Source organism: Oryza glaberrima, chromosome 6 (genome assembly GCF_000147395.1).
Source record: "Oryza glaberrima chromosome 6, OglaRS2, whole genome shotgun sequence".
Lineage (NCBI taxonomy): Eukaryota > Viridiplantae > Streptophyta > Magnoliopsida > Poales > Poaceae > Oryza > Oryza glaberrima.
Genome location: NC_068331.1, coordinates 3,779,711 through 3,805,955, shown reverse-complemented (window position 1 = coordinate 3,805,955; position 26,245 = coordinate 3,779,711). Strand labels below are relative to the sequence as shown.

General features: G+C 41.6%; 3 protein-coding genes across 5 annotated transcripts; 1 reads left to right on the top strand and 2 right to left on the bottom strand.

Moving 5' to 3' along the window:
- Positions 1 to 7: 7 nt before the first annotated feature.
- LOC127777110 (protein SRG1-like) lies at positions 8 to 9,413 on the bottom strand. Of its 3 annotated transcripts, none has more exons than XM_052303618.1 (6): positions 3,189 to 3,409; positions 1,863 to 2,175; positions 1,493 to 1,752; positions 967 to 1,294; positions 261 to 752; positions 8 to 158 (listed from the first exon to the last, which is right to left on the bottom strand). In XM_052303618.1, the coding sequence occupies exons 2-5, from the start codon at positions 2,091 to 2,093 to the stop codon at positions 510 to 512; spliced, it is 1,062 nt and encodes a 353-aa protein (XP_052159578.1). In that variant the 5' UTR covers positions 2,094 to 2,175; positions 3,189 to 3,409; the 3' UTR covers positions 8 to 158; positions 261 to 509. The 3 variants fall into 3 exon arrangements, with proteins under 3 accessions (XP_052159578.1, XP_052159577.1, XP_052159580.1); XM_052303617.1 differs by having other exon boundaries at positions 1,863 to 2,138; positions 3,189 to 3,408; XM_052303620.1 differs by lacking the exons at positions 1,493 to 1,752; positions 1,863 to 2,175; positions 3,189 to 3,409 and adding exons at positions 8,678 to 8,937; positions 9,234 to 9,413.
- A 7,908-nt stretch (positions 9,414 to 17,321) lies between these two features.
- LOC127777109 (protein SRG1-like) lies at positions 17,322 to 19,409 on the bottom strand. The gene is made up of 2 exons (XM_052303616.1): positions 18,506 to 19,409; positions 17,322 to 17,830 (listed from the first exon to the last, which is right to left on the bottom strand). Exons 1-2 carry the CDS (start codon positions 19,364 to 19,366, stop codon positions 17,537 to 17,539), a joined length of 1,155 nt encoding a protein of 384 aa, XP_052159576.1. The 5' UTR covers positions 19,367 to 19,409; the 3' UTR covers positions 17,322 to 17,536.
- Positions 19,410 to 24,714: 5,305 nt separating this feature from the next.
- LOC127776294 (protein SRG1-like) lies at positions 24,715 to 26,096 on the top strand. The gene is made up of 2 exons (XM_052302654.1): positions 24,715 to 25,557; positions 25,803 to 26,096. Exons 1-2 carry the CDS (start codon positions 24,715 to 24,717, stop codon positions 26,094 to 26,096), a joined length of 1,137 nt encoding a protein of 378 aa, XP_052158614.1.
- Positions 26,097 to 26,245: the final 149 nt, after the last annotated feature.

Below are 26,245 nucleotides of genomic sequence, written 5' to 3'. Positions count from 1 at the left end.
TGCTTGCCTTTTAGATGGTCCAACTGAAGTACTAGAATTCACAAGGCTCAGCTAAATGATTCTTGCCTTCACTTTCTTGCTGCCTTGCAAAGTGGTGGATGCTTCTCAAATATCAAGTACTAGCAGTCTTGCATCTGGCTCAGTTTCTTTCCAAGGATCTAGAAACAAGCAAAGAAAAAAAGTTAGTTGATTAGTCACAACCCATAACACTGACCAACTGTACTTCAATGAGTTATCTTCCACAAGGTTAGAATTTTAACCTAGCATGCAGAGCTCATCAAACTGTTTGGAGAAGTAGTACAAGTGCAAAACTCATCATTCATCCTCAGCAAACACAAAATGAAACCTCACAATAATATTTTTCTTTTCTGATAAACGCTACAGATCTGGATGGCATAATTACATGAGTATGCAACCATGTGACTCATACTCTACAATAATTCTTTTTTTCTGATAAACTTTACAGAGTACATATCACAATCACTATTTACTTTAACTGGCATAGTGACTCAGATCTTCACTGTGTCAATCACTCTTGTCCCTTGCAAGAAATGTTCAAAGAGCCCTGCAAGGTAGTCCATAATCTTCACCCTCTTGTATCTTGCCGGGTGCCTTTCATCGATCAGCTCAAGTGCTGGCTCAATCTCTTTCTCAAGATTCATAAAATAAAACAACACCACTGATATTCTCTCCTTTTCAGGATTTGTCATAACCCTATGCACTGAGCTCTTAAAAATCCCATTGCTCATTATCTGTACAAAAAAGAATGTGTAGTTCAGTGAATCAAGAACTTGGAGATGCATCATGGCACAACTTGAACATACTGGTAGAGACAAGCTCACAGTAAGTTCACCCACACACAAAAAAGGGGGAAGCTCACAGTGAGACAGTGAGTTTTAGCAAGAGCTAAGATAGAATGATGCAATGGTGACAAGAAAAACAGCATTCGTGGACAGATATATTTACCTCCATGTGATCTCCTAAGTTGATCAGCAAGGTGTGGGGTTTAGTTGGGACATCATACCAGACACCATCTTTAAGAACTTGTAGCCCATCAACGTCGTTATCAACCATAAGAATTGTAAGAATGGTTGCATCCGAATGAGGCTTGATGCCATAGACAAGATCAGGCCTTGGACACTGAGGGTAGTAGTTGAATCGAGCAATAGTGGTAGGCCTGTCAGAGAATTGTCTGACAAAGTAATCCTCGTCGAGTTTCAAGAGCTTTGCCATTGATGGAAGGAGACTGTTTTTAACTCCATCACATTTTATGAGAAACTCATCCAGAACATCCCTACATAAGAGTCAATTCACATAATGGGTTGGTACTGGCGAAAGTGTTTTATTGACATAATTTGAACTATAAATTTTGGGACAGAGGGAGTACTAAATTTTTGTGACACGTTGCAACCATAAACTGGGCCTTATAAGTTGTTTACCATCGCCGTAAACAAATCGTAAAACATCTCTGACACTGTGTTTGTGATATTACCTGAAAGATTCAGGATGCTTGGGCCAAACGGAAAGATTTCTCTCGTCTGCTGGATCTACTTTCAGATACAATCGATCCAACCAATCCAGGATTTGGGTATCAGATTTCACCTGGTCATTTCCATACCCTTCTAGCTGGAAATGCTTGCCGTCAATCAAGTTGGTGTATTTTTGCTTCTCTCCAAGAGGTTGTTGAAAAAACTCTCTTGACACATTCATCATGTTATCCATCAGAGCATCTTCTATGCCATGGTTAGTTACCTTAGAACACAATTGCAGATATAGAACATAAGCCACGACATCATGTTATTTACAGAAGCCAAGGCAGTTCAACAAAAATCTATCAAAGGTACACTGTGACTACTTATTACCATGAAAAGGCCCCAAGACTCCATCGCCTGCCGGAGTTTCACTGCCTCATTGGCATCGCCATCTGGTTGGGACAGGCGACCAAGGTCAACAATGGGAACTGATGCAGTGGCTGCAATGGTCGGTTGGTCTTCTCGTTGCACAATGTACTGTCTTGGCACAGCTTTGCTTCTCATGCCAGCAAGCTCCTGCACAAGTAGTGTTGATCTCACATCCTCCATGCTCCCTTCCATACGGATGTAGCTCAGGTACTGTCTCGGGACTTAGGTTGTTCAATGCTGTTGAGTTGATACGGAGAAGTTACTATATATGAGTCTGAGACCATGTACGAAAAAAGAGTAAAAATACTGCCATTGTTGCACAAGTGGTCATGTAATGAAAACAATTTATACCTGGTATAAAAAAATGCTGCAAGTTGCAACCAAATTGCTGAATTAACCAAAAAAAAAAGGCAATTTGACATTTATGGAGCAGAGTTAGGAACTGCCCAATAGTGGCTGACAATTAAGATTTAAATTCAAGCTCAACATCTGATTCCCTAACTTCAATATAAGCACCTAGAGCGCAGCTGTGTACTAGCCTGGAGTTGGCAGGCTGTTTGTTCTATCCTTAGGTAGTTGGGCTAATTTCTGGTGGCACAGCAACCTTGTTTGTTTATTTATTACTTGTAACCTCTCCTTGGTCTTAATTTGGGCGGCATACTTTTGCCGGACGATGAAAAATATAAGCACCTAGAAGAATAAAGATTCAATATACCATGTGAATCAGAAAACCACTCCATGTGTTACACAACATACAGCATGCCAACTTCAACTTGGGAGGTTGAGCAACCGATGATGCACAGCACAGGCCCTTAAATTTAAGCTTGTGATAACGTCCTTTCCAGAATAACTTAACATCTTGAAGGAGCATATTAACTGAACCTGGCAATCTCGCTTCTTTTTTATTTGTAAGTGGCGTATTTCACATCAAATTCTATGACACTCTTGTTTCTTTTTAATTTGAAAGTGGTGTACTTCATGACAATCTTGTTTCTTTTTATTTGAAAGTGGTGTAGTTCATGGCAATATTGTTCATCTTCTACTACTTTGAAAGTGGCATGGTTCATATCAAATTCTATGCAAGGAACCCTAATACTGGGTGCTGTTTTTTTTTTTTAAAAAAAATGAACGATTCTTGTTCCTACAGGATTTTTCTTCCTGTTTTTTGGATTGCACAAAATCAATCCTGAAAACATTGCACATTCGCACAGTACTAATCCCAAATAAATTTCCCCCAAACTTTTCAAAGAACAAAAAAAATTTAACCGAAGCTGCTTTAGCACAAACCTATCTCCCCGATTCCCCATCTGCGTAAGAAGATGGGATCGAGGCAACCGCGCCTCCTCCTCCGGTCACCGCCGCCATTGCCGCGAAATGGAACCGGTTGCTCGCCACCGCCGCCGCCGCCGCCGCCATAGTCCCACACGGCCACCACCTGCCGCCGCCGCCGAAGCCCCCCGACCCGACCTCCATCTCCGACGATGCTCCTCATTGCCGTCGCGCGGCCCAACTGCCGCCGCCGCGAGCCCGCGAGAGCCCAATAAGTGGTGGGCTTGCGAGTGGGCTTAGATGGGCCTTCCGGGCCGTCAATGGCGGCCTTGGAAAGAATGGCCCATGATCAAAACAGGCCTTTTTCACTTTTCAGTTCGATCTCCCCGTTCTTCACCAGCTCCGGACTCCGGTGAGCTTTTTCTTTTTTTTCCGGCAAATCCAACCTGAGATTGACGAAGTGTCGAAGGCACTACAGATACCTCGCTGTCGACGGGTACGTCGCCTACCGCTCCCATAGAGAGTCGAGCCCAAAAACTAAGGTGCTACTGAGACTCTTGTAACCACTAAATTACATGCTCTTTTGCGGCTCAGATGAGCTTTTGATCCAACCAAACCTGAAACTTTCCATCTCGAGTAAGATTTCATGACCATTTGATATTTTGATCGATGGATTTCTCTGCCCTGCAAAGGGACAAACAGAAGAAGTTGCAAACATCAATAATGAGGCGTTTGTACGCATCCAATCCACAACGATAATATCTCTATCGATGATGCAGATAAGGGAGATCGAGAGAGATCGATCGATAGCGATGCATAGATTGTGATCCTTCACAACGAAGAGTGGCGGCGGCGGCGCACTGGTGGACGGACACGGCGGCTCGCCGGACGAGGACGTACGCCGGCGACGCGTCAGTATTGCAGCCCCTCCTCATCTGGAAGGCTAGCTCGGCACGATTCTCTTATATTCCATATGGTATTAGTCATACAAGAACAAAAGATATGGCTTTCACATCAAATGTGGAATTTAGCTTAGCCGGCCAAAAATGGCATGCATGATTAGATCGAGCTGGATTTTTTTTAAAGGAATAATTATTTTGAGAACACAAGTGCACGTGCGTGCGATATTTTGCTTTTGCTCCTCAAATACCACTCAATTAATTATAAAAAATTCTAAAAATATATTATACAATACAACATTGATATAGTTGACCTACACACAACGAGAAACAGAATAACAAATTCAGCTACAAATAGTACTATAACTAAATTGTCGACAAGTGATACCCGCAGACATTTTATGAGGGTATTAGGGTACGTTGGAGCAAGGATCTACTTGATACGACATCAATCACGCATAAGACAAAGATTATACTGGTTCAGACCCTCATAAGAATAGCCATAATCCAAATTATATGGGATTATAAAGTAAACCACAAAGATTACAGTACAGAACGCTAGAACCGACAAGTACCGATTAGACCTTTGTTGAGATTGACTCAACGAGATCAACTGGCGGCTTGGCTTTGAGTCCTCTGATTGCTTCCGCTATGGCTGGTGGTAAGGTTATGATTCGATGATCCCGTACCCCTAAGGCCTTGTATTTATACCCCTAAGTGCCTTGGCCTCCAAGTAGAACTCGGAGAGGACTTTACATGTACGAGACCACAAAGTCTGTATCCCTTATGAATAGGAACCTTCTGTTCGGGGGAACAATTTCCTTGTACTTTAGCCAAATTCCTTATGATTAAGATAACCTTACAATATACTCCATCCGTCCCACAATATAAGAGATTTTGACATTACACTTGTACTGTTAGACCATTCGTCTTATTCAAAAATTTTTGAAATTATTATTTATTTTATTTGTGACTTACTTTATTATCCAAAGAACTTTGAACACAACTTTTTATTTTTTATATTTGCACAAATTTTTTGAATAAGACGAGTGGTCAAATAGTACAAGCAAAAAGTCAAAATCCCTTATATTATGGGATAGAGGGAGTACTTGAGAGTATGCTGTATTTGTACACTACGTAACCCCAAGGATAGGAGGTATGCCTTATCCGTAACTCCGACTTCAATACAAATGAACTCACTATGCTTTTGAGACGAAGTTTATGAACAAATGATGTCGTGCTCATCTAACCGTTCTCATTCCAATGAGAAGGTATCGAGTATGCGACAACACCTTCACAAAGAAAGGACCCATTATGAATTTGAATTGAAGTAAAAAAGAACTACCATAAACTGACCGCGAAAATCACACCGACAACTTCTCTCTCTTCCTCGAAACACAAACCGCCGGATGTGACCTATAAATTCTGATTGCGAAAACCATTTGGATTCCGTTTGCCCAAACTTTTCCATCTTCGTATGTTCTTGAGCTCTTGTAACTCCACCCGTCCAAAGAAACCCTAACCCTTGCATCTTCTCCCATCCTCATCAATCAAACGGATTTGGGAGAAACCACCGTCAACGTCGTAGACATGAAGAAGATGCAGATCGAAGGATCTTTGCTAGGGAAGAAAAACCTGGATAGATTGGAAGGAGGTACCGACCCTAATCCTACCTTAGGACAAATCGTTAGTCTTGAGGGCTTTGTTCAGTGCGATTTTTGCCTCCTCCTTTCGAATTTCTCTTTATTTTGAACTTTTACGGTATCCACCTACTACACCTTAACCTGAACTCTATTGCTTTCCTTAGCACCTTCGTCCATCTTTGCAAGGCGTACCTTGGGGTACAACCTTTCTTAGATCTGTTTAGGCATTTCTATGAGCTTCGGTGGACAGAGCTCGTAGAATCTCCGGCTATTGTAGTTTTTGTCTCCGAGATGGTATGAGGGTGGAATACATCCCCTTCAACTGCCACTCCTCATGAGGCTCGTGGAGGTCGAAATGGTTCTATCTCCACGTAGAACACTGCTCTCCTAGCCTTGACATCCTGAGTGAGAAGCTTGAAAAGACCCCCTCGTGGACGTCAAAACCTTCTTTGACCCCCCCCCCCCCTCCTTCAAATTCTTTGTAGACAAAATCCTTGAACTCCGAGGAAAGGGGTTGTCGGGGTATGAAGTCGCTAAAGACTTCATATGTCGTCATGTTCAACCACTTCAAGCTCGCACTCACCCCGTGTACGAGTACTCGGGAGTAGACGATGAGACACAAATCTCGGTTCGGGGTATACGTTCTCGTAACCCTCCAGATTCTCATGTGTCCCTACTTGATGTTTTTTGTTTCACAGAGCTGGACGACAACGCGATGGCTCGCGAATAGGTCACATGTTGATCGACACCCCTCCAGCCGTTGAGACTCTCCTCACCCCTATTCCCCCTCATCTCCCCCCTCCCAAGACAAAGATGTCGCCATCAACATAAGTGATCTCAGACTACCCTTACGTCTTCTCATGACAATGTTCGAAGAAGTGGTAATCTGAATTTTTTGCAGGCCCTACCCCTGATGGGACGTTATCGGCACACTTGTCAACCACAAGGGCAACGCTTCCTTGAAAGAGAAGGCGACAACGGAGCAGGCGACGACGGCAAGCGCCCCGAGTGGCAGCGAAACCAAAAGCTGGAGTAGTAAGGCCTTGTTTAGTTCCCAAAACAAAAACTTTTCACCCATCACATCGAATGTTTGGACATATGCATGGAGTATTAAATGTGGAAAAAAAACCAATTACACAGTTTGCGTGTAAATTACGAGATGAATCTTTTAAGCTTAATTGCGCCGTGATTTGATAATGTGGTGCTACAGTAAACATTTGCTAATGATGGATTAATTATGCTTAATAATTAATTCATCTCACAGTTTTCTAAACATTTGCTAATGATGGATTAATTATGCTTAATAATTAATTCATCTCACAGTTTTCTGGCAGAATCTGTAATTTGTTTTGTTATTAGACTACGTTTGATACTTCAAATGTGTGTCCGTATATCCGATGTGACAACCAAACCCAAAACTTTTCCCCAACTAAGCAAGGCCTAACCTGGACAGAGCTGCTATTCTGCTCGAAATCAACACAAAGTCAATTAGTCACTCATATCAATGGACAGAACACAAATCCTATCGAACAAAAGAAAAGATCAAACATAATAAAAGAAGATAAAGATGCATTATTTTCTAAAAGAAAAAAAGATCAAGATGTGTAGATTAAGGGAAAATTCGAAAAACTCTGAAGCTGTCAAATGATTATCCTTGCCTTTTAGATGGTCCAGCTGAAGTACTAGAATTCACAAGGCTCAGCTAAATGATTCTTGCCTTCACTTTCTTGCTGCCTTGCACAGCTCGTCAAACTGTTTGGAGAAATAGTACAAGTATACAACTCATCATTCATCCTCAGCAAACACAAAATGAAACCTCACAATAATAATTTTCTTTTCTGATAAACGCTACAGATCTGGATGACATAATTACATGAGTATGATACCATGTGACTCATACTAGTAATTTTATTTTCTAATAAACATTAAACTCTGCAGAGCATAGATCACAATGACGATATTTATTCTGACTGGCATAATGAGTATGAGAAGGTGTGACTCAGATCTTCACTGTGTCGATGACTCTTGTCCCTTGCAAGAAATGTTCAAAGAGCCCTGCAAGGTAGTCCATAATCTTCACCTTCTTGTATCTTGCCGGGTGCTTCTCATCGATCAGCTCAAGTGCTAGCTCAATCTCTTTCTCAAGATTCAGCAAATAAAACATCACAACTGATATCCTCTCCTTTTCAGGATTTGTTATAACCCTATGCACCGGGCTCTTAAAAATCCCATTGCTCATTATCTGTGCAAAAAAGAACGTGTGGTTCAGTGAATCAAGAACTTGGAGATTCTTCATGGCACAACTTGAACAGACTGGTACAGACAAGTTCACAGTAAGTTCACCCACACACAAAAAAGGGGGAAGCTCACAGTGAGACAGTGAGTTTTAGCAAGAGCTAAGACAGAATGATGCAATGGTGACAAGAAAAGCACCATTCGTGGACAGATATATTTACCTCCATGTGATCGCCTAAGTTGATCAGCAAGGTGTGAGGTTTAGTTGGGACATCATACCAGACACCACCTTTAAGAACTTGTAGCCCACCAACGTCGTTATCAACCATAAGAATTGTAAGAATGGTTGCACCAGAATAAGGCTTGATGCCATAGACAAGATCAGGCCTTGGACACTGAGGGTAGTAGTTGAATCGAGCAACAGTGGTAGGCCTGTCAGAGAATTGTCTGACAAAGTAATCCTCGTCGAGTTTCAAGAGCTTTGCCATTGATGGAAGGAGACTGTTTTTAACTCCATCACATTTTATGATAAACTCATCCAGAACATCCCTACATAAGAGTCAATTCATATTATGTATTGGTACTGGCGAAAGTGTTTTATTGGCATAATTTGAACTATAAATTTTGGGACGGAGGGAGTACTAAATTTTTGTGACACATTGCAACTATAAATTTTACTGTCGCTATAAAAAAATGTACAACATCACTGACAGTGTGTTTGTGATATTACCTGAAAGATTCAGGATGCTTGGGCCAAACGGAAAGATTTCTCTCGTCTGCTGGATCTACTTTCAGATACAATCGATCCAACCAATCTAGGATTTGGGTATCATATTTCACCTGGTCATTTCCATACCCTTCTGGCTGGAAATGCTTGCCGTCAATTAAGTTGGTGTATTTTTGCTTCTCTTCAAGAGGTTGGTGAAAAAACTCTCTCGACACATTCATCATGTCATCCATCAGAGCACCTTCTATGCCATGGTTAGTTACCTGAGAACACAGTTGCACATACGCAACATAAGCCACCACATCATGTTATTTACAGAAGCCAAGAAAGTTGAACAAGCCAAATCTCTCAAAAGATATTTACTCCGGTCCAGCAAAAAGTAGCTCGAGGTACCGGTACCTCACGGTATCAAATCGTTTTCGATCGTTGGATCTAACAATGCCCATCCTATCTAGTTAGATCCAACGATCGGAAACGATTTAGTACCGTGAGGTGCCGTTACCTCAAGGTACTTTTTGTTAGACCGGAGCAAATCTCTCTCAAAAAAATTTATTGTTACCAGAAAAAGGCCCCAGGTCTCCATCGCCTGCTGGAGTTTCACCACCTCATCTCTATTGTCATCTGGTTGGGACAGGCGACCAAGGTCAACAATGGGGATTGCTGCGGTGGCTGCAATGGCCAGATGGTCTTCTCGTTGCACAACATACTGCCTTGGCACAGCTTTTCTGCCCATGCCGGTAAACTCCTGCACAAGTTGTGTTGATCTCACTCCCTCCATGCTCTCTTCTATATGAATGTAGCTTAATTAGGTGTCTCAGGACTTAGGTTGTGCAATGTTGGGTTGATATGGAGAAGTTATATGAGTCTGAGACCATATGTATGAATAAGAGCACAAGACTGCAATTGTTGCACAAGTGGCCATGTAATGAAAACAATTTATACCTAATGAAGAAAGTTGCAACCAAAATATTGACTTTTTTTTTTAAAAAAAGAGAGGCAGTTTGAGATTTATGGAGCAGAGCTAGGAACTTGCCAATAGTGATTGATAACTAAGATTTAATAGTTTGGATGGCATACTTTTAATAGTTTGGATGGCATAGTTTTGCCGACCAGCAAAAAAATATAGAGAACTTTTACGGTACAATGTACTAGTATATACTGGCAATATATAGAAAGGCATATTAAGAATTTGATAGAAAATAAAATAACACTTTAGTACCTTTTGGTTCAGATTGAATCTAATTGGGAGTACCTGGTCCTGGATCTTATTGTGCACTAGGGGAGGAGCATCCTGAGCGCCATTTGATGACGAAACACGTGACGATAGCACGATTTGATGATATAATAATGAAGAAAAGACAAAATTACCCTTTCAAACTTTATACTGTAATCTAATTAACTAAAAAATCAAATCAATCTACACCGCTAGATCATATATACTTGCGTATATACTAGCAATATATTGTACCGTAAAAGTCCTCAAAATATAAGTACCTAGAGGTGTAGTATCACAAATGTGTTACACAACATACTACATGCCATGATGCCAATTTCAACTTGGGAAGTTGAGCAAACGATGATGCACAGCACAAGCCCTTAAATTTAAGCTTGTGATCATGCCATTGCCAGAATAACTTAACATCTTGAAGGAGCATATTAACTGAACCTGGCAATCTTGCTTCTTTTTTTTTTTTAATTTGGAAGTGGCATACTTCACATCAAATTCTATGATAATCCGGTTTCTTTTTTATTTGAAAGTGGGTATAGTTCATGACAATCTTGTTTCTTTTCTATTTCTTCAAATCAAATTCTATGCAAGGAACCCTAATACTGTACTAGGTGTTGTTTTCAAAAATTGGACGATTGTTGTTCTATAGGAATTTTCTTTTGTTTTCTGGATGGATTCACAAAATCAATCCCGACAACATTGCCACAGTACTAATCCCAATAAATCTCACCGTTCTTCACCGGCTCCGGTGAGCTCGATCCAAAGCGGAAGCTCTCCATCTCGAGTAAAGATCGATCCATCACCATTAATTGATTGATTTCGCCTTATCGGATCTCTGCAAAGGGACAAACAGGAGCAGTTGCAACATCAATAATGAGGCGTTTGTATGCATCCAATCCACAACGATATCTCGCGATGATGCAGATAAGGGAGATCAAGAGATGGCGATGGACGGACACACGGCGGCTCGCCGGACGAAGACGTACGCCCGCGACGCGTCAGTATTGCAGCCTAACTTACTTCCCGCTTACTAGTCACATGTCAGACATAAGTTAGAGGATCCCAATCCATTGCATCCCTGGCTCATCTGAAAGACGATTCTCTTATATATTAATCATATATACTATCATAAGAGTGATTTAAAACTCTCGAGGAGATATCTCCTCGTTATTTGCATATACCACTCAAATAGTTATAAAAAAATAACATGTGATATATCGTTCAATCTACAAGTCGTAACGAAAATAACAAATTAAATTACAACTAGTTAACGTACATGCGCAGTTAAATTTATTTTTTTTTTGTAACGTTTAAAAGTTATATTTGATCTTGCATGTTTGATCTTGTTGAGTTTTTTTTAAAAAAAATTCATAATAATTTAAATGATAATATAAACAACAAGAGGACGTTCCTCGAGAATCTTTATATTACTTTAAAAAAAGCGTGGTGGTGGTGGTGAGTCCTGCACAATCCAACGGCTCACGTTTTTTCTAGGATCCTCCCGCACATCCAACGCTCCTCCGTCAGCCCCCGTCGCTCCGCAGCTGCAGCCCAACCTAATCTCCTCCTCTCTTCCTCCCTTTCCCTCTTGCATTGCCTTCACTGCCGCCGTCATCGTCGCGTCTCCTCACCATCGGGATCAGACGTCGGCCAATCCCTCCTTGCCTCCATCCCCAATCCCCTCGCCAGCTCGCCCTCTTGCGCCTCCGCCAAGCGCATGCCACACCGGCGCCGCCTCGCCAAGCGTCACGACCTCCGTCCCCCGACGCCGCCACAACCCCAGGCGCCCATCCTCCGCCGCTCACCGTCGATCCCTCGTCATCGCTCCACCTCCACAGCGCAAATCCCCTCCCCGGAACCCCCTCCCCTTCCCACACACCACTCCCTCCTATCGACGCACCTTTATGCACGTCTCCCCACCTTTTGCCCGGTCGCCCCCGGAACGAATGGATGGATGCCTCCACGCTGCCGGTCATCGAAGCGCCCTGGCCACCTCCGCCATCGCGTCTTGCCCGTCTCCTCTGCGATCAGCCGTCCCACCCGGCGTCGACGCCTGGAGAGGCTCTCTCATTGCTCCTGTCGATGGCTGCCTCTGATACATTAGCTATGATATTGGTCCCGTCGATGTCTGCTACATCACCTATGATTTTGGGGTATGGAATAATTGATTTGTCTTGTGATGGTTGGGGATTCAGGTTTTGGATATTTTTTGTTTTCATTCCCTTCAGGCTAAGAAAGGAAGAAGTTTGTACTTATTCAGTGTTTCAGTATGTTGTATCTAGAACTACAAATACAGGATATGGTTGATGATCTGCAATTCTTCTTCACTATATACTGTCTGTGTTGATCTTTTAGATTGCCCAATTTGGTATTATCAGAAAATGCCATGAAGCCTTATATGTTTCTAAATTATCAGAAAATGTCCTTCAAAAAAATATTATGAGAAAATGAAATTGTTGTAAACATGTCTGCTCGTTTTCCATTGCCAAACAGACTCCATTTTGGACTCTTTTATTTAAAACAATATAGTATGTATTGTCCTGGTTATTACAACAAATCACTTGTTGCTCTCAAGTGCGAGATTTAGCCATCAAAGCTAGATGGAGTAAAAACATTTTGTTGTTTCCACCATCCTCTGCTTTTGGTAGATGGAGTAAAAACATTTTGTTTTTGTTGGCGGCATGCCATGAAGCACCTTCGGCCAGACCTGCCGAAACCACGGTACAAGCAAGGATTCAAGCCAAAGACGCCAAGACCATCCGGGCGAAGCCCCATGGCGAAAGCCATAAGCGAAGGTGGCGAAGGCTGGAAACCCGCGTCGGTACTCCGCAAGTAAAGGCGTCTCGGGCGAAGGTATCTTGGGCGAAGGGCATACGGCGAACTACAAAGACTTCGCCATGACGAGTTCGGCATCAAGGAGGCCCGGTAGGCCACCCCCGACCTTTAAGGCTCTTTCGCCCTAGACCAGGCCCAGCCTATCGGCCCATTAAAGGCCCATATATGCAAATGACACTATGTACCCATGTAAACGTCCCTCTCATAAGGGCAACCATGTAAAATCCCCTGTAAACCTAAACCCTAACAGCTGATATCCTGTAATGAGGCTATAAATAGACCCCTAGGGCCATGTAACGGGGGAATCTCCAAAAAATTTTATCAATCAATACATTTATTGCTTTTCCAACACAGTTGAGTAACCACGTCCTTCGACGTATGCGGTTGTCGTTTCGACAACAGCTTTAAACCTTCCTGATGGTTAATAAAGCTGTTTTTTGGTGATCCATTAAGCTAGCAGCACTTACGGTTCCCATGGACTGAAGATGCTGATTAAGTTTTCTCCCGCTCGCTGACAACACAGGTCTGGCTTTCCCTCGGCCAATCTTCCCCAACCTCCATCTCCAAGGTAGCATCACTATTTTCCCTTTCTTTTTATTTTCTTGTGTGTTAGCTCCTAGCCTCCTACAGACAGCTTTGGAATCTAGAGGCCCTATGGCTGTGTATCTTATGTTTACTCGATTTCTGCTCAAGATGTTTCCTCTTTTATTTTTAGATTTTAGGATTCCTGGTACCCTTACTGTTTTAGTTTTATTCAAGATGAAATTTCTCTCTTTTATATGCTCACAACGGATTACTACAGATTGAATTCCTGACACATTCATAGTTTGTATTTACAGACTGTTCCTTCATGGCAAGGAAGTGACGGTGTAGAAGTTGTAGAAGTGCAGGGAAAGCTAGGCAAATCAGTTGAGAGACCGAGCAGCTGAGCATTAGATGGATTTTGGGCACTACATGCCTTTGGCACTTCTTAAGCCATAGCCACAGTATTGATCAAGGAGCAGCCAAGCGGACTGTGGCTTAAGGTGATGCCCTCTGTACCTAATAAAGAACTGAGCTCCAGATTTGATACAGATCTTTTATTGCATAAAAATACTTCTGTATTCAGTTTGATTTCATGGAACATATGGATCAGGAATTACTATGTTATGCCAATTGTCGAATCCAGTTTTTTTTTTGGGTGCAAATTTCAGTTTGTCAAACCTTTTCTCGTTCTTTTCATGCCAGAGCAAGAAAGCATATGAGATGTGGATAAACAAATACATACACAATAGTATTTTGGTGACTTTATTTGGATGTAATATATCTTTCAATCCTAAGGAAATAGGATCTATTATTCTTCCAGCATTTACCTTCTTTCACATATAGTTAAAGTTTATTTTTTTTGTGCCATTAACTTGTGAAGGTTTAGAACTTAGAAAGTTAAGGTTTTCTTGATCAGTAGGCTGCCTTGAACTTCATAGATGGCATGACTATCCAACTTTATTATCCTAAACAATAGTATTGATCTGTTTCGAGCATATCCTGGTGGCAGTGAACAGTGTAGGAGACAATGTGCTCAGCTAGGCGTTCAGCATAGTATTGAGTGTAAGTTGAATAGCTTCATGTTTTGCATTCAACCTATTTGTTGTATTGCATCTAAGTAGTGAGTGTTAGTTCTTTATATTTCTGAAGACTAGGGTATGGATTATCTGGAGATTGTCACCAAAGTTTAGCATCTTTTTAAGTTTATAATCGATTCATATGAGATGTGATATCTTTGTTCTCTTTTTCTATGGTAGGGGCTAACAAAAGAGAGTGGATTTCATCCTATTATACTTGTGCTTAGCATCAGCTCACAGCATTCGCTGCAGTTATCAACAACTGGCTAAGTAAGGGAGAGCCGGCGACGCGTGACAAGCTCACGAGGAACAGGCAGCAAGTGCGTGGTGTGGGCTGCACGGCGAGGCACACAGTTTGCTCGAGTGGGCTGGCGCTGTGAGCTGCAGGGATGCGAGCTGTGGAAGAATGGATGACGTAGGACTGTGAATCCTGAATATTGGTGATGGTCCAATATTCAATGTAATCAAATGATGTTCAGTTTCTCACAAATTTACATTTTGTATTTTTCTTCTGTCAAACCAGATCGAGCTGTATAAGAAACAAAGTAAGGCAGATTTTTTTTGTTCAGAAACTTCTTTGCAGCAACTTACAATGTCGATACAACATTGTCTTTCTGAAACTTTTGTGTTCTCGTTGGTAATGTATGAAAAAATATATGAAGAATGGACATAGTTATTGTTTTTTTTATATCAAGGTTTTCTGTTGCAATCAAATTATACTTAATGCTTATATAACATCATTTTACCTGGTGATTTGAAATTGATGCATATTGTTTTCCCGTCGCAAGGCACGGGCACCCAACTAGTTTAGAATAGTTTCCCTACTATAAAAACCAAAGATATGGTTTTCACATCAAATTTGGAATTTAGCTTAGCCAAAAATAGCATGAATGCATGATTAGATCGTGCTGGACTTTTTATATTATAATTATTTTGAGGGCTCAAGTGCACGTGCGTGCGATATTTTGCTTTTGCTCCTCAAATACCACTCAAAATGTTTGACACCGTTGTCTTTTTAGTACGTGTTTGACCATTCGTCTTATTCAAAAAATCTAAGTAATTATTTATTCTTTTCATATCATTTGATTCATTGTTAAATATACTTTCATGTACACATATAGTTTTATATATTTCATAATTTTTTTTAATAAGACGAACGCTCAAACATGTGCTAAAAAGTCAACGGTGTCAAATATTTTGAAACGGATGGAGTATTACAGTACAGCATTGATACAGTTGATCTACACAACGAGAAAAACAGTAACAAATTCAGTTACAAACAGTACTATAACCAAATTTATACCTTCTTCGTGAGACTTTTCATATAAACTTCAGGTTTTTCATATTTTCGTATTATGACATATATTTAGAAATGTTTTGATGATATGCAAAGCAAAAAATATTGTTTTTTAGACAGAAGGCCAACGGCCCAGCTTATATTGAAAGCTAGAAGTTTTATATCACTAAGGGTTACCCAGTTCAACAGCAGCGCAAAATCAGGAGAAGTAGTTTTACTTACATCAGCTTTTTATAGTTGAAAACAGAGATGGCACGCAGGCCAAAACAAAAGTAACAAAGCCATCAGAGCCAGGGCAACATATCATCTAGAGATGGCAACAGGGAATTTACCGTCAGGGGTCACATCTGCGTCCCTGTCCTCGCGGTGAAAAAATTTCACCGTCCTCGCCCCCGCCAACCACGATGGGCAACATTTTGTCCATCCCTGTCACTATGCAATGAATTTATCCCCCACGGTTATCTCCGTCACCGCATGTTCTCACCTTGCTACGTCGTTGTCGGAGCTTATGGGGAACATAGAAGCCATAGAAAGTAGCCAGCAAGGGAGAGAAACGGTGCGGTAGCAGCAGAGATGGGGAAGGTTGTTGACTAGGGTTAGAAGTTATATATATATATATATATATATATATATATATATATATATATATATATATATATATATATATATATATATATATATATATATATATATATATATATATATATATATGGTTATTGGGCTTCGATTTTATAGGCCAAAAGAACTCATAAAGTCCAAAATAGGTCCTTAACTACAATGCACGCGGGTCACCGCGGGGGACGGGGACGGGGACGGGGAGTGGTGCACCGTCCCCACCCCCGCCATCCTCGATGGTGATGAGTTTTGTACACTGCATGTTCTCACCTTGCTACGTCGTTGTCGGAGCTTATGGGGAACATAGAAGCCATAGAAAGTAGCCAGCAAGGGAGAGAAACGGTGCAGTAGCAGTAGAGATGGGGAAGATTGTTGACTAGGGTTAGAAGTTACACACACACATATATATATATATATATATATTTATTGGGCTTCAATTTTATAGGCCAAAAGAACTCATAAAGTCCAAAATAGGTCCTTAACTACAATACACGCGGGTCACCGCAGGGGACGGGGAGGAGGACGGGGAGTGGTGCACCGTCCCCACCCCCGCCATCCTCAATGGTGATGAGTTTTGTACCATTGGATTCCCCGTGGATGGTAGATATCAACCACCATCTCTTAATGTGTGAATTCACTATGAGGAATCGGTGATCGTGTCACCACCGTGGGGAATCGGTGATCGGATCACCATTGCCATCTCTAATATCATCCCACACCAAATCTCAGCAACTGCGCAACAGCCATAATCTTCTCTTTCAGCTGCTCCAACTGGTTCCTTGGCGCCTTCCTTAGTCTACGCCACTATCTTAAAAAGAAAATCACTTAAAAAATCAGCGTAAGAGACGTAGAAGGGATTTTCTTCTTGAAAATCATGTCATTCCCGGTAAGCCAAAGTATACTAGATTTATGTCATGGCATCCCAACAAACTCTTCAAAAAACTCTTGAAATGAAGAGGAAGGGGCTCTCCAATCTAGTGAAAACGATGTGATCAGCATCCTCTGAGCAAGCAAAAAAATAATAATAATAATAATTACTTTGGTTGTAAACTGATTTAATTTCCCCTTATGTGGAGATCGTAAAAGATATAATTTTCATACCAAAGTGAACTTTATTTTCAACATCAACACAGTCGATACAGCACATTATTGATAGATTATTAGACTCACGTACGTCTCAACCACCCTACTCCAGTAAACACCAACCTGAACATCTATCTATTCCACATAATTTTTTAGATTAAGCATGCAGGACACGCGATTAATTAGCTAGATTCTTCCACACATCAAGCGCTGGTGGAGACGGCCGCCTCCTCCGGCTGCTGCTGCTGGTGCTCGACCTTGACCTTGAGGAAGTCGATGGTGCGCTCGCCGGCGGCGAACGCGTCCCAGAAGCCGTCGCCGAAGGCCTTCGCCTTGAGCTTCTTGTACATCGCCGGCCGCTCCTCGCCGACGAGCTCCTCCGACGGCGCCAGCTCCTTGTGCGGCTCCGGCTGGTAGAACATCACCACCGACATCCTCTCCCTCTCGCTCGTCACCACCCTGTGCACCGGCGCCATGAACACCCCATTGCTCATGATCTGCAACACCAAGCAATGCAAACAACTTAAATTTTTATTCAAGCAGATCTTTTTTTTAACTCAAATAGATATAAAAAATTAAGAAAATAGTAATATCAAATGGGATGACATAAATTTATAGAAAGACTAAATTTAATCTAGAACTAGAAAAGAAAAGAGAAATAATAAAATCAGCTAGTAAATGTAGATCGAATTTAAACTTCCATGTTTACGCATGGAGCCTCACTGTAGTGCTATCTACTGGTAGTAGAAATCAATTTAAAGTGTTAATTTCATTTGATTGAAGAGCTCAGATCTATTTATACCCACCCTAGTTAGCGGTAGTAGAAACGTGGAGGAGTATTAGAAAAAATAGATGCGAGGGCATAATCGTTATTTAGCAGTGACTAAACTTTTTTTTTCTTCTCTTTTTTTGGCTTTTTCGATGAAATATGAGCGATGCCAACACAATAAATGATCATATATCGATTTAGCCAGGAAAAACATAAATGACAAAGTAACTTCTAATCATTATAATAGTAAATTACTAATTATCCTTTATAATACTGATGGTATAATACCACCACTAGAAAGCACTCTTATGTATTACTAATTATCCTTTATAATATCACTCTTATGTATTATTATTATCAAAATCTATCTTACCAGATTTTATGAACTTTTTATAACTATTACCTCAATCTCGTCGCCGGCGACGACGAGGAGCTCGTTGGTGAGGACGGGAATGTCGAGCCAGCGGCCGTCCTTGAGCAGCTGGAGGCCGCCAACGTGCTTGTCGAGGAGGAGGACGGTGAGGACGGAGTTGTCCGTGTGGGGCTTGAGGCCGTACACGAGCTCCGGCCGCGGGCATGGCGGGTAGTAGGTGAACCGCGCGTACGTCGCCACCTTCTCTCCGACCTTGTCGGCGAAGAACTCCTCCTCGAACCCCAGCGACCTCGCCGTCGCGGCGAGCACGCGCCGGAACACCCGCTCGCTCCGCCGCGTGTACTCCTCCAGGAGTCCCCGGAGCGCCGCCGGGTGCTCCGGCCAGAACTCCAGCCGCCGCTCCTCCTCCGGCTGCACCTGGAGGTAGAGCCGGTCGCACCAATCGAGGATCTGCTCGTCGGTGTCCACGCGGTCGATGCCGTAGCCCTCGGGCTGGAACCTCTCGCCGCCGCCGCCGCCGTCGTCGGCGGCGACCACGTTGCTGTACCTCTCCTTCTCCTCCGGCGGGAGGTGGAAGAACTCCCGCGTCGCGGCGAGGATCTCGTCGAGGAACGGCTCCGGCATGCCGTGGCCGGTCACCGCGAAGAGCCCCCATGACTGGAGCGCCGACCGGAGCTTGGCCGCCTCGCCGCCGTCGTCCCCGCTCTCGGCGGCCAGTCGGCTCACGTCTATGGTGGGGATGGCGGCGAGCTCCCGCTCCGCCGCCTGCACGGCGCCGGTCGCCGCCACCGGGCGGTCCTTCTCCCTCAGCACGTACCTGCTCGGCGGCGCCCCGAGCTCACCGGCGGCGGCGAGGTCTTGCACCATCTGGCCCTGAGCTGGGTGCACCATGGTAGCTAGCTTAGCTGGATGTGTCTGTGACTGTGTGAGTGTGTGTTTGCTTCACTGACACGAATGAACTCTACTCATTAAGTATTTAAATAGCCTGGAGCGAGCTCTGCGATTTTTTTTTTTGATTACACGGTACACGCAAATCGTTAGCATGAGGTGTAGATGGAGGACAACACCACACAATTTCTTCTAAAACTTTGAGTACGTAACTATGGATTTTTATCCTTCGAGAGAATATCCTCCCATTATTTGCCTCTTATTATTTGCATTTTATCTAATTAGTTATCAAAAAAATCTAAAAAAGTTTGATACCATAGATTGATATGGCATATATCACTTCACAAACATGCAATATCAAATTTGACTTCTACAAGTTGCAACCAAAAGAATAAATTAAATTAAAAATATCTATATATCGTGCATTCACATCTATATTTGTTATTTTTTTTACAACTTGTAGAAGTTGTTTTAACTTACATATTTGTGGAGTGATATATTTCATATTAATCTATCTTTCTAATTTTTTTTTTATGTCTATTTAGGTGACATGCACAAAACAATGGGATATCCCTCCAGAGATGAAATCACTTTCCCATGTAAGGGGATATAATATTTGTTGGGACAGAAAAGCTTATCTCACCCATCAGCTCTTGTTGATATTATATTGCAGTTTGTTTAAAGTTATTTTCCAGTGTAGAATAATTGCCGGGTGATCTGTGCCATGATCCATACTGATCGTGAAATCGTCTTAAATAATTTCAATGGAACAAGGAAACACGTGCCAGGATTGCATTGTAGTGGCTGTGAATTGTCTACTTTGGCTGCAGCAGATCAATGCAGCCTGGCCTTCATTTTGTTTGCCACTGCACAAGATGACGATATTGGGGAATAAAACAAACTATAAAGGGAAAATTGGAACCATGCCATTATAATTTTGCAAAATTTGAGATATATCATCCTGACCCACATGTCATTGACTCATATGGGTCCTACATGTTATTGAGATACTGATGGCATAACTCAAACTTTGAAAAATTATAATGGCATGGTTCTAATTTACCCAATTATAAAATGAAGGATACAAATCAGGGTTGGATGTGGGGATGCCAATGAGAGGTAATAGTTGAAGAAGAAAAGGCCTAAACTTTGAACGGAAGTTTCTCTAGCACCCTGAATTTTGGTGTCAATAGATATGCATCTAACAATGAGCTTCACCAAACACAAGCTCAGCCTTCATAATTTTAAGTTTTCAACAAGGTGGTTTCTAGTTCACGTTTCTTCAAAAAGAGGGAACAAGAGTATAGGATTTTTTTACCACACTACTTCTAGACTTTCTGGCCGTTGGTAGGACATACATATCTTACGTGGATTAGTATAGTTTAGGATATTACTCTTTAAGTTTCTATTCCACTCTTATATTACTCATCAGAGTATAAAGGTCTCACTACCACAAATTAAAACACCTTATAGGTACCGATTTATTTAAAATCGGTATCTATTATCGTTTTTCACATCTGTAGAAAAATAAATATAGATAAAAATCGGCACCATACATAATGGTATTTGGTACTTCTGGTTGTCTTTATTAGATTTGGAATCCATTTGGAGATGTGCTTCATTGGATCTCACGGATTTGTCAATTTGTTTATGGCCTGCATGGCTCATGCGTAGATTTGCTGATTGGGGGCTGGTGCCATGTTGATTCTTTAATATTGTTCGATGGGATTAGCTCGTTAAAAAGGTTGAATGTGACATGGTAATTTAAGTAGGACTGACCGAGTGAGGACAAATTTTCTGTAACGCATGTACTCCCTTCATCCCATATCATAAGAAATTTTGATGGATATGATACATCTTATTACTACAAAGATATATACTTCCTCCATCTCATATTATTAGGGATTTTAGGTGGATGTAACATACGATATGGGACGAAGGGTGTAGCTTATTAGGAATAAATCTGTTGGACAAGCTTAATTACTGTGAGATTTCACTTCACTGTAAGTTTTTGAACGATGAACAAGACAAAGTTGTTGAATTATTCCGGTGGACCAGACGGATGAGATGATTTCTTCGGTGATGCGGTTGATGATGCTTTGCAATGGGGTAAATTGAACTCATATGGAAACTCACTTTTGATCAAATTATTTTCCTTCCAAATTTCCCAATTGGTTAGGATGGAGATTGATGTGTAACTCCATCTTTCTTTTCCTTTCCTTAATTTGCCGTGTGGGTGTCACCTCTGCTCCACAATGTTGCCAAGCAAAATGATGGCTTCCCAAATCGAAATCTCTAATACGCGATCGGTCGCCGGAATCTCAGCGCGGCGATCAGTGTTCATTCATTTTTTTTTCTAGGCTCGTGCACCTGCTCTCGTCTTTTCCACCGCTTTTTTTTTCTGATTTCTTTTTTTTTCTGTTTTCTCATGTGGTTTCCTTTTTGGCACCGCATTACTTTCCTATTTTAGTAAATTTTTGCACCTAAAGTTTGTACATCTTAAATTTACACATCTAAAGTTTACACATCTAAAGTTCATACACCTAGAGTTTATAGACCCAAAGTTTATAAGTTAAAAGTTTATATACTCGATTCAAATTTGAATTTAAATTCAAATATTTTTTATATATAGTACACGTAAAGTTTACACATCTAAAGTTTATCCATCTAAATTTTATAGATTCAAAGTTTATAAGTCAAAAGTTTACATATCCGATTCAAATTTGAATTTGAATTCAAATTTGAATCGGATATGTAAACTTCAGATCTATAAACTTTAGGTGTATAAACTTTAGATGTATAGAAATACTATATATAGAAAATATTTGAATTCAAATTCAAATTTGAATCGGGTATAATTCAAATTCAAATTTGAAACGGGTATATAAACTTTTGACTTATAAACTTTAGGTCTATAAACTTTAGGTGTATAGAAATACTATATATAGAAAATATTTGAATTCAAATTCAAATTTGAATCAGATATAATTCAAATTCAAATTTGAAACGAGTATATAAACTTTTGACTTATAAACTTTAGGCCTATAAACTTTAGGTGTATAAACTTTAGATGTATAGAAATACTATATATAAAAAATATTTGAATTCAAATTCAAATTTAAATCGGATATATAAACTTTTTACTTATAAACTTTGGGTCTCTAAATTTAAGATGTATAAACTTAAGGTGTATAAATTTTAGGTACATAAATTTACTAAAATATGAAAGTAATGCGGTGCCTAAAAAGAAAACCAGTGGAGGGAGGGAGGGGGTAGGGGGTGGCGAATCTGATCGCTACCCCCATTGCCAGGGCGATCGATCGCCCATTAGGGCTGCCCTTCCCAAATGGCTGGTAGGGGATTTTTAAAAAGATATTGTGTGTCTCCAGGTTTCATCCTTACTTTCAAACTAAACTACTATATTGGTATTCAATTTTAAAGTTTGATAAAATAAATCAGAAGTCTTATATATTTTTACCAAAGGGAATAGTACTATACTACTCCCTCCAGCAATAAAAGCGTAGTTTGACCATTCGAACATAAACTTTGATCATAAATTTCACTGTTATTGTTACAAAGTCGTAACCATAAGAGAGTAATTTCAAACATGATCCAATAAAATCAATCTTTTATGACAAAATCTAAATATTACTCAAAATTGGACGGTCAAACTACGTCTTATATTTCTAGATGGAAGCAATTAATAAATCACACATATGTATTTGCATGGCTAAATTTATACAGAAGTCTTTGATTAAACACATCTAATAATCGATTCATCTCTTTCCCACTTTTACAACTTTACTCAACCCTGCCCGATAGGTCCTCCGGTCTCGCCGTTTCTCAACTCCCTTGGGGCTGGATCACCGGCCGGTCACAATATATTGCTGTCAACTGAAGCAGCAACACAGAGAGATGAGAGCTGGATCGCTGGAGTCAGAAGAAGCTCCATGAAGCCAGGAATGCGAGAGAACGTGGGACATGCATTGCTAATAGAAAAAAAAAAGAAAAAGATGACTTTAGAAGGCTTCAAATTCTAAAATTAATGACCGTGATAGTTTCTTCTATATTATGTTCCTAGTTTTTATTTCACACAGTACAGGAGATAGTTTCTTCTATATTATGTTCCTATATATCTGTAATTAGGTTTGCATAGTAGCCACTCCTTTTTATTTGTTCTCAAAATGTAATGAGAACCCTTGAGAGCATATGCACCGTCTATGTGATTCAAAATGGTTATTTTTTTTCTTTTTTGGAAACTACTAGGCCATGTAAATCGTTATGTCTACATATTACCCACAAACCTAAAAACCAAAATTCTTATCATATGGTTAAAATCTAATTCCTTATTATTATATCTTTTACTTTCTCAAAAGGCGCAGTAGATCCGGCTCCTCTCCTAATTGAAGAAGCAAAAGGAGACGAATTCTAATCTTTTGAGTGGATATCCACCTGTTAGTTGTATGTGAACTAAATGGTTATAAGATTTTTTTAAAAAAATCAACAAAATAGATTAGTGTGTAATATTTCACTCTATAAATATATAAGTTTAAATTCGACTTCTAAATTTGTAAAATAATAATAATAAACTCTATCTATTATTCATATATTTATAGTCAACTTTTTTCTTTTTGCTACAACATCTAGAATTCGAATTTGAACTTGCATATTACATATATAGAAAAATTCATAACCATTTAGTTGACATTGGACGTTCACTCGAATGATTAAAAAAGTTTCCTGAAGCAAAATCGTCACCGACCCACGATGGTGCACAGTGAGAGTAGAACTATAAATCAGTGTAGCAAATACTGTGACTGGTCAAAAATTACAAAACAAATTGTAACATTTGGTAAACTCTATTCATCTTTCAAAGGGATATCCCCTTGTTTTTTACATGTCACTTAACATGTGATAAAAACATTTGAAAAAATTAATAAGATAGATAAATATGTGATATGTTACTACATAAACATGCATATTCAAATTCAACTTATATAAATAGAAATAAAAATAACAAATTTGACTCTGAATATAACATGTAATTTGCAATCAATTTTTTTCTAATTATATAAGTCCAATTTGAACTAGAATGACAAATCACATATTAATGAATCTTGCCAATTTTTTCATAAATTTTTAAACGTGATGCACACAATGAGAGTTTGTCCTCTTGATTGACAACAATCCATCTCTCGGTATCTTGTTACTTTTAAAGTAACGAAAGATTTGAACCATCCATTTTAGATCCATCTCCATGAGCTCCATGGCTATAAGTACTCATGCAAACCACGTCGATTAAGCAGAGGCTCAACAGATTGTCACACAGCTGATCGAGCTAGCTAGCTACCATGGTGCACCCAGCTCAGGGCCAGATGGTTCAGGACATTGCCGCCGCCGGCGACCTCACGGCGCCGCCGAGACGGTACGTGCTGAGGGAGGAGGACCGCCCGGCGACGACGGCCGGCGCCGTGGCCGCCATCCCCACCGTAGACATGAACCGCCTCGGCGAGCCTGGCGACGCCGACGCCGACGTCGAGGCCACCAAGCTCCGGGCGGCCCTCCAGTCGTGGGGCCTCTTCGCGGTGACCGGCCACGGCATGCCGGAGCCGTTCCTCGACGAGATCCTCGCCGCGACGAGGGGGTTCTTCCACCTGCCGCCGGAGGAGAAGGAGAGGTACAGCAACGTGGTCGTCGCCAACGACGGCGACGGCGGCGGCGAGAGGTTCCAGGCCGAGGGCTACGGCGTCGACCGCGTGGACACCGACGAGCAGATCCTCGACTGGTGCGACCGGCTCTACCTCCAGGTGCAGCCGGAGGAGGAGCGGCGGCTGGAGTTCTGGCCGGAGCACCCGGCGGCGCTCCGGGGACTCCTCGAGGAGTACACGCGGCGGAGCGAGCAGGTGTTCCGGCGGGTGCTCTCCGCCACGGCGAGGTCGCTGGGGTTCGGGGAGGAGTTCTTCGCCGACAAGGTCGGCGAGAGGGTGGCGACGTACGCGCGGTTCACCTACTACCCGCCATGCCCGCGGCCGGAGCTCGTGCACGGCCTCAAGCCCCACACCGACAACTCCGTCCTCACCGTCCTCCTCCTCGACAAGCACGTCGGCGGCCTCCAGCTGCTCAAGGACGGCCGCTGGCTCGACATTCCGGCGCTCACCCACGAGCTCCTCGTCGTCGCCGGCGAAGAGATCGAGGTACATCTATATGCATCAGGGATGGAAATTTCGGACTGAAATTTCCGCCGGTCATTTCGGACCCTCCGATACAATAATATTATTTTGACCGAAATTTTTTAATTTTTTTTGAATTTTAGTAATATTTATTTAAATTCAACTAAATTAAATTTTGGTTTAACCCTGACATGCATGCGCCACCTCGTGTACTATGAATCGAACAAAAAAAATGTACAGATCATGAGGCTGCTTTGGTGTGTGTACAGATCATGAGCAATGGGGTGTTCATGGCGCCGGTGCACAGGGTGGTGACGAGCGAGAGGGAGAGGGTGTCGGTGGTGATGTTCTACCAGCCGGAGCCGCACAAGGACCTGGCGCCGTCGGAGGAGCTCGTCGGCGAGGAGCGGCCGGCGCTGTACAAGAAGATCAAGGCCAAGGACTTCGGCGATGGCGTGTGGGACGCGTTCGCCGCCGGCGAGCGCACCATTGACATGCTCAAGGTCAAGATCGAGCAGGAGGAGGAGGCGGAGGAGGCGAACGTCTCCAACACGTACCTTTGATGAAAGCTGAGCTAGGCGTACGTGCATTGCAGGCTCTCGAAACATTGCATGATTAAACTGAAAAGTGATACAAATTGGATGTTCAAGTTGCTGTTTTATTTGGGAGTGGATTTTTATCTCTCGAGAGGATATCCCCTCGTTGTTTGCAT

Excerpts from the sequence above, each read along its gene's own strand:
- LOC127777110 (XM_052303618.1), bottom strand. The coding sequence starts at position 2,093 with ATGGAAGGGAGCATGGAGGATGTGAGATCAACACTACTTGTGCAGGAG. Across the intron at positions 1,295-1,492 it reads AAGCATCCTGAATCTTTCAG|GGATGTTCTGGATGAGTTTC; the intron begins GTAATATCACAA and ends ACTCTTATGTAG. Across the intron at positions 753-966 it reads ACTTAGGAGATCACATGGAG|ATAATGAGCAATGGGATTTT; the intron begins GTAAATATATCT and ends TTTTTTGTACAG.
- LOC127777109 (XM_052303616.1), bottom strand. The coding sequence starts at position 19,366 with ATGGTGCACCCAGCTCAGGGCCAGATGGTGCAAGACCTCGCCGCCGCC. Across the intron at positions 17,831-18,505 it reads TCGCCGGCGACGAGATTGAG|ATCATGAGCAATGGGGTGTT; the intron begins GTAATAGTTATA and ends TTGGTGTTGCAG.
- LOC127776294 (XM_052302654.1), top strand. The coding sequence starts at position 24,715 with ATGGTGCACCCAGCTCAGGGCCAGATGGTTCAGGACATTGCCGCCGCC. Across the intron at positions 25,558-25,802 it reads TCGCCGGCGAAGAGATCGAG|ATCATGAGCAATGGGGTGTT; the intron begins GTACATCTATAT and ends GTGTGTGTACAG.